Source organism: Schistocerca nitens, chromosome 3 (genome assembly GCF_023898315.1).
Source record: "Schistocerca nitens isolate TAMUIC-IGC-003100 chromosome 3, iqSchNite1.1, whole genome shotgun sequence".
Classification (NCBI taxonomy): Eukaryota; Metazoa; Arthropoda; class Insecta; order Orthoptera; family Acrididae; genus Schistocerca; species Schistocerca nitens.
In genome coordinates this window covers 289,453,267-289,467,954 of record NC_064616.1, presented here as the reverse complement: position 1 = coordinate 289,467,954, position 14,688 = coordinate 289,453,267, and the positions used below count along the sequence as shown (strand labels likewise).

General features: G+C 40.2%; 1 protein-coding gene across 1 annotated transcript in view; it reads right to left on the bottom strand.

Annotated features, from left to right (window-relative positions):
- Positions 1-3,302: 3,302 nt before the first annotated feature.
- LOC126248257 (39S ribosomal protein L37, mitochondrial) overlaps positions 3,303-14,688 on the bottom strand; it is a 74,029-nt gene continuing 62,643 nt past the window's right edge. The window contains exon 6 of the mRNA XM_049949107.1: positions 3,303-3,605. Within this exon, the coding sequence (XP_049805064.1) occupies positions 3,348-3,605 (258 nt within the window). The 3' untranslated portion in view covers positions 3,303-3,347. The remainder of the gene's footprint in view (positions 3,606-14,688) is intronic.

The following is a 14,688-nucleotide window of genomic DNA, read 5'->3' as shown; positions in this document are numbered from 1 at the left end:
AAGTACGACACAACATGTGGTTCATGTACGATGGAGCTCCTGCACATTTCAATCGAAGTTTTCATATGCTTCTCAACAACAGTTTCCATGACCAATGGATTGGTAGAGGCGGACCAATTCCATGGCCTCCACGCTCTCCTGACCTCAACCCTCTTGACTTTCATTTATGGGGGCATTTGAAAGCTCTTGTCTACACAACCCCGGTACCAAATGTAGAGACTCTTCGTGCTCGTATTGTGGACGGCTGTGATACAATACGCCAATCTCCATGGCTGCATCAGTGCATCAGGGATTCAATGCGATGGAGGGTGGATGAATGTATCCTCGCGGAGGACATTTTGAACATTTCCTGTAACAAAGTGTTTGAAGTCACTCTGGTACGTTCTGTTGCTGTGTGTTTCCATTCCATGATTAATGTGATTTGAAGAGAAGTAATAAAATGAGCTCTAACATGGAAAGTAAGCGTTTCCGGACACATGTCCACATAACATATTTTCTTTATTTATGTGTGAGGAATGTTTCCTGAAAGTTTGGCCGTACATTTTTGTAACACCCTGTATAAACAACACTAGAGAGACAGAGTGCTCTATCGAACTGTAGTGTGAATTCAGTTTCATTTCTACTTCATTACACAAGCGGCTCTATGTAGTGATTCTATGTGGTCAAAAAAAGTACTGAGAATAATATTTACAATCACAAAACACTAACAACACATGTCATGAGGGCAGTGGAAAACTTTTCTTTAGCAGTTTGTTACAAAATGACACCAATACCTTGCGAACCAACTCACATGAATTTTTATTCAGATCAACTCTGCTGGATCACCACAGTTTTTTATTTGATTACAAGCATCAGTCTAACATACAGACCATGACATCATGAGATTTGATGTTTGATGATGTTTGGTTTGTGGGGTGTTCAACTGCACGGTTATCTGACTCTGTACAATTGCCCAATCTTTACTCAGTCCAATCTCACCACTTCCATGAATGATGATGATGATGGTGATGAAATGAAGAGGACAAGACAAACACCCAGTCCCCGAGCAGAGAAAATCCCCAATCTGGCCAGGTATTGAAGCCAGGACCCCATGATCCAGAGGCAGTAAAGCTAGCCACTAGACCATGAGCTGCGGACAAGAGATTTGAAGATGATGTGTCAGTCAGTTTCAAATTAGTAATCAACTAAAAAACCTGTGGTGATCAAAATTGAGATGATTTCCATTAGACAATAATGTCTTAAATTTCTTCTGATAGCATGTACTGTACTGTGCCTGATTATAAAAGGACTAACAAAAGTAGACATGATAATGAACTGAAATACACACATCAAAACAAGTTTGGCATCACCTCAGTTCCCAGAACTCCTGAAGATAGACGTTGACTGTGGATACTGTATCACAGACACAGTCCCTTTGACTGTTCAGAGATGTCACCAAATCTGTCAAAAGATGTAAACAACCATGCATGAGCAGTGCCTATTAGATGGAGGGGGTCCGACAACCGATCAGTTCCAGTCATTCCACCACAAAGGAGGTACACGGCTCATGTTGTCTGTAGTTCAACCATGCCTGGACGGTCAAAACCACAGTTCGACCATGTCCGAATTGTTACTTTTTACCAGGAAGGGCTCTCAAAAATGGAAGTGTCCCGGTGTCTCGGAGTGAACCAAAGTGATGTTGTTCAGACCTGGAGGAGATACAGAGAGACAGGAACTGTCGATGAAATGCCCCACTCAGGCTGCCCAAGGGCTACTACTGCAGTGGATAAACATTGCTTACAGATTATGGCTTGGAGGAACCCTGACAGCAACACTACCATGTTGAATAATGCTTTTCGGACAGCCACAGGACATCGTGTTACGACTCAAACTCCGCACAATAGGCTGCATGATGTGCAATTTCACTCCCATGTCCATGGGAAGGTCCATCTTCGCAACCAGCAAAGCAGTGCAGTAGAGATGGGTTCAACAACATGCTGAATGGACCGCTTAGGATTGGCATCACATTCTCTTCACCAAGAGTGTCACATATGCCTTCAACCAGACAATCATCATAGACGTGTTTGGAGGCAACCCAGTCAGGCTGAACTCCTTAGACACACTGTCCAGTGAGTGCAGCAAGGTGGAGGTTCTTTGCTGTTTTGGGGTGGCATTATATGGGGCCGACGTACACCACTGGTGGTCATGGAAGGTGCCGTAATGACTGTACGATACGTGAATGCCATCCTCTGACTGATAGTCCAACCGTATTGGCAGCATATTGGCAAGGCATTCATCTACATGGACGACAATTCGCACCCCTATCCTGGACATCTTGTGAATGACTTCCTTCAGGATAACGATATCGCTCGAGTAGAGTGGCCAGCATGTTCTTCAGACAGGAACCCTATCGAACATGCCTGAGATGGATTGAAAAGGGCTGTTTATGGACGGGTTGACCCAACAACCACTCTGAGGGATATACGCCGAATCGCCATTGAGGAGTGGCACAATCTGGACCAACAGTGCCTTGATGAACTTGTGAATAGTATGCCACGGTGAATAAAGGCATGCATCAATGCAAGAAGACATGCTACTGGGTATTAGAGGTACCGGTGTGTACAGCACTCTTGACCACCACCTCTGAAGGTCTCACTGTATGGTGGTACAAACTGCAATGTGTGGTTTTCATGCAGAAATGACGTTTATGTTGATCTCCATTCCAATTTTCTGTACAGGTTCCAGAACTCTCAGAACCAAGGTGATGCGAAACTTTTTTTGATGTGTGTATAAAAGGAACTGAGTGGTAAGTACAATTACAGTATACATTAACTAAACTTATTGCCTGTTGGCTTTTGTCTTGAGATCTTTGGCTGACATTCATTTACAATTTTTCTGATGTTTCATTAGGCACGAGTGGCCGGCAATGTTGAAGATTTGCCCACTATTGCTGGTGCTGTTCTGCCACTGGCAACAGAGGGTGAATCTTTGTCAATGCCACTTGTACTGGTGAAATGCCAAAAATCATTTAACAAATGTCAGCCGAAGAGCCTGAGACAAACGCAGACAGGTAATGTGTCAAAACGGCTCAATAACTTTGCATTAACTTAACAGTTGTCCCATCCATTTTTAAACACTATTTATCAAATAATTGGTGACAAATTACTTTCTCTAATACAAATTGGGCCTTTTTTTTTTTTTTTTTTTTTTTTGAAAGGATGTTTACCAAAGGGAATTCATTTATTGCTTCTAAAACTGAATGTAATCACATGAATGTGGTGTAATACTATTACTGTTGGTATAACAGAAAAAGTTTACTCAGATTTGTCTATACAATTTGTTTATTTATAGTTGACAATAACATTCTGCTAGTGAAGACTGTGTTTATAAAATCCCAACAATCTCTTAAATACCTCTGGATTATATCCCTCCAATGTTGGTTTACCTTTGATATAAGTACATGAATTAAATAATTGGATTCTTGGAATATTCCACATTATATTCTTTACTCCGTCTTTGCCATTCAGATTTAGTGTGTTGAGCTGGAACACTAAAAAATGGAACCACCTTCCATCTGTCTGTATGCACTGTATGGTGACTGGTTCTGGTAGGTCCTTGACATTGTCCTAGTGAAAGAAAAGGAATGAAGTAAAACATTAAAAACAACAAGATTGTCAAAGTTAACACATCGTGTTTCTACTGTTGATATTTGCAGCCATTTCTCTTTAATTGCTACTGCATTATGCTTTATCATATACATAATAAAAATTCCATATTTTACAAATGAATGTTTTACATGTGTGCTAGACACCTTCAGTAGTCTATAATACAAACAAAATTACTTAATTACTACCTGAGTACCCTGCATTGTCCAGGTATGTCTTTATTCCAGTCTTCTATTAGACCATCTTCTCCTTCTCCATCTCTCTGTTCATCTCCTCCTACCCTTCTCTGTCCAATTGCTCCTCCCCCCTCCCCTTTTACCCACAGGTTTACTCACGTATACACTTGTCACATACATTTCACATATATTCAATCTACTACATTCATATTTGTACACGCATTGCACACCTATCTCTAGCGAATTTTGCCCTGCAGTTTCATTTTCACACAGCACAATGTTTATGACAGTCATATCTCCTGAACTATGTGTTGTACAATCACATATTTTTGCAGGTACATTCAATCGTATATGTGGATACTGTCTGCAAAATGTGTTGCAAATACAGTTAGTAGTAAAGCAGTAATAAATTAAAATGTTATGCCTGATGCGGCAGTTTTATCACGTGAAAAGCAAAAATGTAGTTAGCGACAATTTTTTTTTCCATCATATTACAGGGTGTGTCAGTGAGATCTGTAGTGATATATGGCAGCTTATTTAAATCTAACAATTTTATTAACAACTACACTGAAGCGCCAAACAAACTGGTATAGTCATGTGTATTCAAGTACAGAGATATGTAAACAGGCAGAATATGGTGCTGCGGTCGGCAACACCTATATGTGACAAAAAGTGTCTGGTGCAGTTGTTACGTTGGTTACTGCTGCTACACTGGCAGATTTAAATGAGTTTGAATGTGGTGTTATAGCCAGGGCACAAGCAATGGGACACAGCATCTCCGAGGTAGCGATGAAGTAGGGATTTTCCCATACGACCATTTCACGAATGTACCACAAATATCAGGAATCTGGTAAAACATCAAACAAAAACATGGCTGTGGCGAGAAAAAGATCCTGCAAGAATGGGACCAACAACGACCGAAGATAATCATTCAACATGACAGAAGTGCAACCCTACTGCAAATTGCTGCAGATTTCAGTGCTGGGCCATCACCAAGTGTCAGCGTGCAAACCATTCAATGAAACATCATTGATATGGGCTTTCGGAGCCAAAGGACCACTTGTGTACCCTTGATGACTGCACGACACAAAGTTTTACACCTTGTCTGGGCTTGTCAACACAGACATTGGACTGTTGATGACTGAAAATATGTTGCCTGGTTGGACGAGTCTCCTTTAAAATTGTATCAAGCAAATGGACGTGTACGGGTATGGAGATAACCTTGTGAATCCGTGGACCCTGCATATCAGCAGGACTGTTCAAGTTGGTGGGCATATGCAGTTGGAGTGATACGGGACCCATGGTATGTCTAGATACGACTCTGACAGGTGACATGTACGTAAGCATCCTGTCTGATCACCTGCATCCTTTCATGTCCATTGTGCAGGCCAAGGGACCTGGGTAATTCCAGCAGGATAATGCAACACCCCACATGTCCAGAATTGCTACAGAGAGGCTCCAGGAACACTCTTCTGAGTTTAAACACTTCCGCTGGCCACCAAACTCCTCAGGCATGAACATTATTGTGCATATCTGGGATGCCTTGCAACGTGCTGTTCAGAAGTGACCTCCACCCCCTTGTATTCTTATGGATTTATGGATAGCCCTGCAGGACATGATGTCAATTCCCTCCAGCACTACTTGAGACATTAGTCGAGTCCATGCCACATCGTCTTGCAACACTTCCGTGTGCTAATGGGGGCCCTACATGATATAAGGCAGGTGTACCAGTTTCTTTGGCTCTTCAGTGTATATTATGTGTTTTTTACATTTACACTCATTTTATATCCTTTTCATACCTAAATGTGTTGTCTGTATATAGTAGACACACACAGTACAGGTTTCTTCCAATTGATAAATCACTTTTAAATATTTCTCTGCAAATAACCTATTCAGTAGCACACTGCATGTGTTCTTGCTCACAAGCTTTAGGGCTGACCATGGGATCATGAGAAATGTAGAGTTTAAGATCACAGTGGGATAGAGGGGGGAGGGGGGGATGGAGTTGGGTGGGGATGGAATTAGTGGGGCACTCTGTGTGTGTGTGTGTGTGTGTGTGTGTGTGTGTGTGTGTGTGTGTCAATTTTTTTAATGGTAAACTGTGAATTAGTTCTTCGACTATTGTGCAGGATGCTACAATACAGATCATGTAAAGAGAAATGTTTAAATGTAACTTATCAATTGGAAGAAACTGTATAGTTGTAAATAGAACAGTTAGATTTAAATGAGCTGCCAAGAATCACTGCAGATCTCCTATCAAAATATGTATAATTAAATAATTTTCTTCGTATTCCAGATCACTAAAGATGGCAAGCATGACGAGGTGAAACATGTTTAGTACACACAAATAAAGCAATGACAAAGCAAGCATAGCATAGTGTTTTGTTACTTTTGTTTTGGAGAATGATATTAAGACTGCAACAACACAAATGTGTAGGCAATAGTGGGTGCTCTAATGCAACTCCTAGATTACAATGATTACTCTCGCTAAGGACAAAAGGTTCTGACCACAACAGCTATTAAACCAAGACCCCCACAGAAGAAAATAAAACAGTAATCCTATAAACTTTAACTGCAACATTAATTTTCATGGTTTATAACATGTTACATGATTGTGGATGTGATGAAATCCACAACAAATTAATCAAATTTCACCACCAAAATTGAAAATATCTGTAATGTATTAAGTAAATTATACAATAAATATTTATAGTGATAGTTCTCGAGACGTGTTTCAATACTTTGCTGTCAAGCCTCATCACTAGGGTGAGAGAACTTAAAAGTACAAGACTGATGATAAATTTCACTCTTTTGAACACTTACATTTTTTCGTCATGTACAAAAGGATTTACAAAACCATGGTAGATAAAAATTCTTAGTGACATGAAGTTGGACTCCAGATTAACTGCCAAATGAACAGGCTGTTTTTGAGTTAACAGGTAATTTATTTTATTTAGAAATTATGTTTAGGAATATTTTGTGACTTAGCTAACAAAAAAAAAAAAAATGGTTCTGAGCACTATGGGACTCAACTGCTGAGGTCATAAGTCCCCTAGAACTTAGAACTACTTAAACCTAACTAACCTAAGGACAACACAAACATCCATGCCCGAGGCAGGATTCGAACCTGCGACCGTAGCGGTCGCGCGGTTCCAGACTGTAGTGCCAGAACCGCTCGGCCACCAGCGGCCGGCAACTTAGCTAACATTTCTGACTGTGTGAACTGCAATATTCTTATGAGAAAGTTGGAATAGTGTGGAGTAAAAACATAAGGTTAACAGTTCTCATCTTATGTATATGACACAACTCAGTAGATTACTTTCATGTCTCTCTCTTGGTGATAGGCATTTTGAATATGAGGCAATCAAGAAGTTTTACTCACAAGATTCACGTGTTATGCTTTTTGCATATAATACAAGGATTAAAAAAAAGTTTAATCTCTAACTGAAAGGCTTGATGCTGAAACTGTTATCATATGGTTGTTATTACATCTTGACCAGATATAACAAATACAGTTTAATACTTTCACAGAATTCTAAAACCTATAGTCTGTGTGGCTGTGGATTTAATGCACTCAGTGGAAAGGTTGTTAACAATGGTGCTAAAAACAGTAAGACAAAAATGTGGTTAAAATGAGTAAAATTTCTACTATTTTTCACTCAAATTTACATCACTCAAACTGTAAAAATTGTAGTTATTCTAAATATAAAAAAGAAGAGTGTTAAGACTAAAATAAAAGCTCAGGAAAGTGTGGCTAGTTGATCAAATACAAAAGAGAATGGCATAAAACAGCTACTCTGATAAAATACATTAAAGACGTCTCTTGATTATTTAAGGGAACTAGACAGACTTGTCAAAGAATTAAAAAAAAAATTGCTATGTTTGTGTCATTCTAAAATACAGGGAACATTTGCAGGTGAATCAGCCTCTTCCCTCGTGTCTTAAAACAAAATAGAATCATATAAAATATGATATACTCCACACTGGAGTGTCATCTTGCAGGAGAATGAAGATATGTGTCACTGGACTGTGCACTATATTTAAAGGGCATGCAGCACTCTACCCTATGTGAGTGGTTGGAAGAAAAGATGATGCACCAGAGTAGCTCTCTCTGCTGGCAAAAGTTTATTGCCTTTCAGTAAGACCTACTATTTTATTACTTATTGAGTCACAACTGCAAAGAAGGCATTGTGAATGTATAAATTACTTCCCTGTTTATATCACTGTCTTATAAAAATACTGAAACACACTTCCGATGACTTTCTGGAACAGGGTACTCCAGTTATTCTCATACCTGCTGTCAATGGGAGTAACCTTTTTGGTATCTGAAATGCTCTGGAATCAGTGACTTATTGGAACAGTGCGCTGTTAGTGTTGATTTCTATACACTATCAGCTACAGAAGCTTGGACTCCAGGGACAAAGAGAAGTTTAGAGTTTGAAGCTTAAAAAACAACAGCTCCACACTATTGCCTTCACGTCAGCATGTCAAAACGGTATTTGCCAATGCAAAACAACTAGCAGATACAAACGCGTACATATACTGAGGTGACAAAAATCATGGGATATCTCCTAATATTGTGTCAGACCACCTTTTGCCCTGTGTAGTGCAGCAGCTTGATGTGGCATGTGCTCAACAAATTGTTGGAAGTCCCCTGTATAAATATTGAGCCATGCTGCATCAATAGCCACTCATAATTGCAAAAGTGTTGCCAGTGTAGAATTTTGTGCACGAACTGATATCTCAGAATGAGATTTTCACTCTGCAATGGAGTGTGCGCTGATATGAAACTTTCTGGCAGATTAAAACTGTGTGTCCGACCGAGAATCGAACTCGGGACCTTTGCCTTTAGCGGGCAAGTCAAGGTCGCACTCTTGACAACATGGATTTTGGAATATCGAATTCCCTAATGATTTCCAAAATGGAATGTCCCATGCGTCTAGCTCCAATTACCAATTCTGCGTTGCCATCATGTGGCCTTAACCGTGCTGGAAACCTTTTCACATGAATCACCTGAGTACAAATGAAAGTCCCGCCAATGCACTGCCCCTTTATACCTTGTGTATGCGATACTGCCATCATCTGTATATGTACTCATCACTAACCCATGACTTTTGTCACCTCAGGGTAATGTAGTCTGTAATAGCTATGAATATTGCTGCAAGCTGTGGTTCATGCAGTATGGCGTTATGGTTGCCATCGCTGGCTGGTGTGCCGCGGTTTGCCAGTTCAAACCAGATCACCAGCAAGTGATTTATAATTTCTGGAAAGTTATTGAAATGTCCTATATTTGTAATGTTTATATATTCTGGGATATTTGAACTTAACATAACTAGCACTACTCTCTGTCCCAGAGGTCAGTTTTGTTCCACCTGTATGTTGGTGTCCATAATAATCGTTCTTTTAGTGCTAAGTATCATATGTCATTGATGATCCTGCTTTCGAATTTGGACTTTAGTGTGGTTATGATGTGACATTGTCTGGCAGACATGCAGGGTAGTTCAAAACATTTATATCACCATGGCTTCAATTAGGCATCATAAACGTCATTGCCTACATGGACAAGATCAGGAATACAAGCAGATCGTCAGTCAGAAGGTCTGTACATCAGCATTTTTAGAGACGCTGGTTAAGACCTAATGAAATGAAATGGGTAAAAGGATTCAATAAAATCACCAAATACAACAGTTGGGATGACATGATGTGTTTGGCAAATGTGTACTTTTACACCGATGCGCAGCCCAACAGTGGCTTAAGAATGGCTAAGAGAAGCTCAATACCTGAAAAGCATTCAAGGCCAAACTGAGGAAGACATTTAGTGATAATCAGCAGTAAGTTCACATATTGGAAGAACAACTGAAGAACAGGACCCAGTGTCATGCCGAAATGACACAGTCTTACATACAGAATGTTTTTGACCTATGCCACATTGTGAATCAAATATGATAGAAGCTGACAAAATCTCACACCTGATGAAAGGATTTACAGAAGCCATATACCGAGATTTTTTGGTAAAAGGTACGACAGCAACTGAGGAATTCATCAGGTGGTGCCAGCGCATGCTGGAAATTTAAGAAGAAAGAGTCAAATAAAAAAAGGTATGATCAACTCACAAATGTGGTCCCTATGGCAGTTGTGGAAGACCACCACCATCTTGCCTCACTCACACTTCATGTAGTGAAAGAATTAATACAGCATTTTAGGACAACTGGAACTATCAGACTGAGAAAGCAAGAGATAGCAGCCATGAATGTTAACTCGATACATCAGTAGCTAAATAAAGAATGCCAAAGAAGACATGTATTGATCATTGGGACTAAATTTCTACCAGCAGTCAAATGCACCAAGGGAGAATGGACTTGGGCAACTTGGACTCATAGCGCAGGCATCAAACCGTAACCCAGCACTAGACAACAGCACTTATAACCAAGTCCTATGCCACCCCACAGAAGAACCATTTGAAGGATACAGGACAAGAAACTGGTGTGATTCTACAGTGGACATGTTGTACACTATTGCAGAGAAAGAAGACGAGTTTCCGATTACTACTACACTGCAGGACATCAACCATCACAACAGTCCTATTCACATCACTCAACTACTACACTCAACAATTACAGTCAGCCAGTGGGACAAAGCCAGCACCGTCCCCTGGGCAAGGTTGCCCCATAATACACCATAGCCATTCCCTGTCACTGTACAGAGGTACCAGCCACTCATCTAGCTGCCAAATTCAGGGCTACTAAGCAAGGCAACCATATATGGAGATGAGGCTGCCACAGATGAAAATCATCCATGGATAAAAGTCACAAAGATGTCAAGAAATCTCACTGATGTCATCACTGACGGCCAACTTATAAAGGTGCTAGTTGACTCAGGAGCTTCATTTTTCTGTAATGTCAAATGCTTCTTGACATGGGCTACAGGAGAGCATGTTATGTGACATGAAAGCAATTATGTTGAAAGTTGCAAATACATGCAGCTGAAAGGGGTATGTATTGCAAGAATAACTATCAATGACAGAACACAGCCAGTCCAAACTGTCATTTAAACAGAATCAGTTTAGGATCTTCAACAGTCTGTATAATTTTGACCCTAAAGAATTGGGACACCCAGTATATGCCCACAATTGGGCACAAAAATAAACAAGTGACATCTTGAGGGAGGAAGTGAGAGAGTTAGTAAATGGTACAATGATGGGAGAATTCAAATTTCCACTAAAACTGTAGAACCATTTGACTTGGAATAAGCGAAAGAGACATGACACTTATAGATTTTTGTAGGAAAAAAAATCTGGTAGCGATGAATACTTTGTTTGGACTGAGAAAAATAAAATTGCACACATGGAAAAGTTCTGGAGACTGCAGTTGCTATAAGATTGATTACATACTGACCAAAAAGAGATTCAAGAATAGCATGTGTAATTTGAAAAGAAGCAGATACAGTAGAAGGACAGGTAAGGCTTAATTCCTCTAAAAAGCAAACCTTTTGGGGAAAGAATTAAGAATGTCCTCTTGAATATGCTCAACAAAGGGGTGGATAAGATTAAAAGCATACTAAGGTGACCACAGATTACACTAGAAACCCTTGAGAAGAAAGAGAAAAGGGAACATTAATGAATAGATGAGATTTAATAATGTATTAAAAGGGAAACAGGCAAAGGAAGGTTTGTGGAGACATAATAGAATTTCAAAGACAAGAACATTATGACATGGTGCACCAGGACGTCCAAGAATTTGGTAGGGGATCTGGAAGATGAATAATCCATTTTTGCACTGAAAGTGAACAAGGTTACTTACTCACTTATGGGCAAAAATCCAAAAAAAAAAAAAATGTGAGAATTACATTCAGTATCTGCACAATAAAAAGAATCAGAATCATGAAAATTTATTGGAAGTTGAAGAGGGAACTGATGACAACAAAGGATAGAAAAATTTAAAATCAAAGTGATATATACTGAGGTGACAAAAGTTAAGGGGTAGTGATCAGCACATATACAAAAGGTGGCATACACAAGTATAGAAGGGCGGTGCATTGGCGGAACTGTCATTTGTACTTAGGTGATTCATATGAAAATGAGTCCGACGTGATTATGGCCACATGATGAGAATTGCTGATTTTTAGTTTGAGAGATGCTCAACAGCATGTTTATCAGTGCCAGTACAAATTCCCAATCTTTTCACTGTCAAGTCTCGCCATTTTCCTGAATGATGATCAAATGATGTGGACAACACAAACACCCAGTCCTCGGGTGGAGAAACTGCCCAGTCCAGCCGGGAATCAAACCCATATGATGGGAATTAACAGACTTTGAATGCAGAATGATAGTTGGAGCTAGACACATAGGACAGTCCATTTTGCAAATTCCATCATACGTACAAATGACCATCACTTGCACGCAGGCAGAATATGCTTTCATCGCTGAAGGCCACGGCATACCATTCCATCTTCCAAGTGATCCTCTAATGGCACCAGTTGAGTTATTCATATCGCTGCAGTAGTGTGAGTAGAAGGTGGGCTAGAGTTGTGTGTGCACGTAGTCCTACTATGAATAACAAGTTCACAACAGTTTGTGTTGGCATGTCTTGACTCATAAGCCCTCTTATCTGTGCTACGGTTGCTGTATGATATGACACTGCTGCCCTTACAATACGAAGATCCTGTTGGATGTCTGTGCTGCGTGGATGCCCAGAACCTTGTCTACGGGTGTGAGAATGTTCACATGATCACTGATAGCAGCATCATTGGTCAACTGATGCAGCATGTCCAACTTATGTCACAATTCTCTGAAAGGACAATCCTGTCACTCAGAAGGCCACAATTTGAGACCTTTCAAACTTGTTCAATTAGCTATCGGAAGCATGAGTGTGTCTCCGTGACAGGGTTGCCTGCTTGCTTCACATATTTGCACCACATTGGGCCTTCTGGCTGTGAGCATCCCCTACTAAAAGGTAGACATAAGTGCCATTCTGGTAGCTATGCCACTACACTATCTGTTGGCAGATAACATTGAAAGCATTATCAGTACAGCTAGTATACCCCATGTGGCATATGCCACCATCAGACCAAAAGTGATGTCATCTTTCTGGGCGTACAATTTTTTTTCCTCTGGCAGTGTAATTAAAAACTTCTTAAAAAATATGAGAGCTACTACATAACTGTTCTTTTTTCCATACCTCTGCATCAGCTTGCTAGATGCTGCTTTCCTCGCCCTCTTTAACCTGTTTCTAAGGTGAAGATATATTAAAACAGCAAATGGTGTGTGGTCCAATTACAGGTCTACCTACAGTTTCATTTGCTACACACACGGATCAACCTGCATCTAATAGGCGCTGCTCATGCATGGTTGTTTACATCTTTGGGTGGGTTTAGTGACATCTCTGAACAGTCAAAGGGACTGTGTCTGTGATACAATATCCACAGTCAATGTCTATCTTCAGAAGTTCTGGGAACCGGGGTGATGCAAAACTTTTTTGATGTGTGTACATTCTGCAGTGTCTTGCTGCCTGAAAACCATGGAATACAGACCACATTTCCTGTAGGAGAAGACATATGTCACCTAAGAGCTGATGGAAACACCTCAGGGAAGATTTTTTAGACCTGTAGGTGAGATCTAAGATATATGTCACCTAGAAGCTGTTGGTAACACCTTAGGGTAGTTTTTTAGAACTGTAGATGAAATCTAACACACTGTGGTGACAGAAGAGAATATTTGATGAACTGTGAGGGAATAAGAAGTTTGTAATGCCACTAACAATTTGCACTGGTGACAAGATAGCATTTTACTTCTGACCAATGACACAAAGCTGATGAAAACCGGTGTTGCAAAATATGTAGGAGAGAAGAGGGGAGGCTGAACAATTATAGCGAGCTGCTCACAGAAAATGTAGAATCTTCTGTCTACTGCCAATGTGCCAGATCTCTACTGGATATTCGGAAATTCCTCCTACAAACTTCTAGGACTTATACAGGCGATTGAGTAACACAATATATGTTCAGAAACGTCATCCAACAATGCTACAGAGAGTCAAAGTTATAGGTGCCGGCACCTGTAAATGTATGCATATACAGGATTATTCAGTGATGACCTGCAAACTTCCTCAGATGATGAAGAAGGAGAAATGTATCAGTTTGAGGTAAGGGTCCCTGTACCAGAAAGAAACAAACCAAAAGTTATATGCGAAAACCATTCTGATACCTCTGGCAGTAGAATACATATATGGTACTGTTGTTGCTAACGCTGTAGGGTAGGCAACTTTCAGGGGAGGTAGTATGGACCAAAACAAGGAAAAAAAGTCCCATAAACATAGAATCTAAAACACATACTGAGGAGCTATGAGCACCTGTTCATATTCGCACTCACTGCTCTTAAGGTATGAATTTTAGAGCCCACGTTTACTAGACTTTTCCCTTGTTCGGTCAATATTACCATCACTGGAAGTTGACTACCCTACAAGATCATCAACAACAGTGCCAGGACATGTATTCCATTGTCAGAGGTATCATAATGGTTTTCACTTATAACTTTCGACTCTTTCGTTTCTTTTACAGGCACCAGCACCTATAACTTTGACACTCTAAAGCACTGTTGGATGATGTTTCCAGACATGGATTCCTACTCAAAATATTATGTATGCATTCGCCTCTATAAATCCTAGAAGTTCGTTACGGGAATTTCTGAACAGCCTGTATAGCATCATTTGCTGACAGATGTGCTGCCACAATTGGTGATTACACACATCACTGAGATACTGAGAGGTTGATGGGCAACTGCCTAATATTTTATAATTTTAGTCTGGGAGATGAGCCTGCCGTGGTGGACAATGAAGGCTACCTGCCAGCACAATAGTCTCCCTTTTTCAACTACA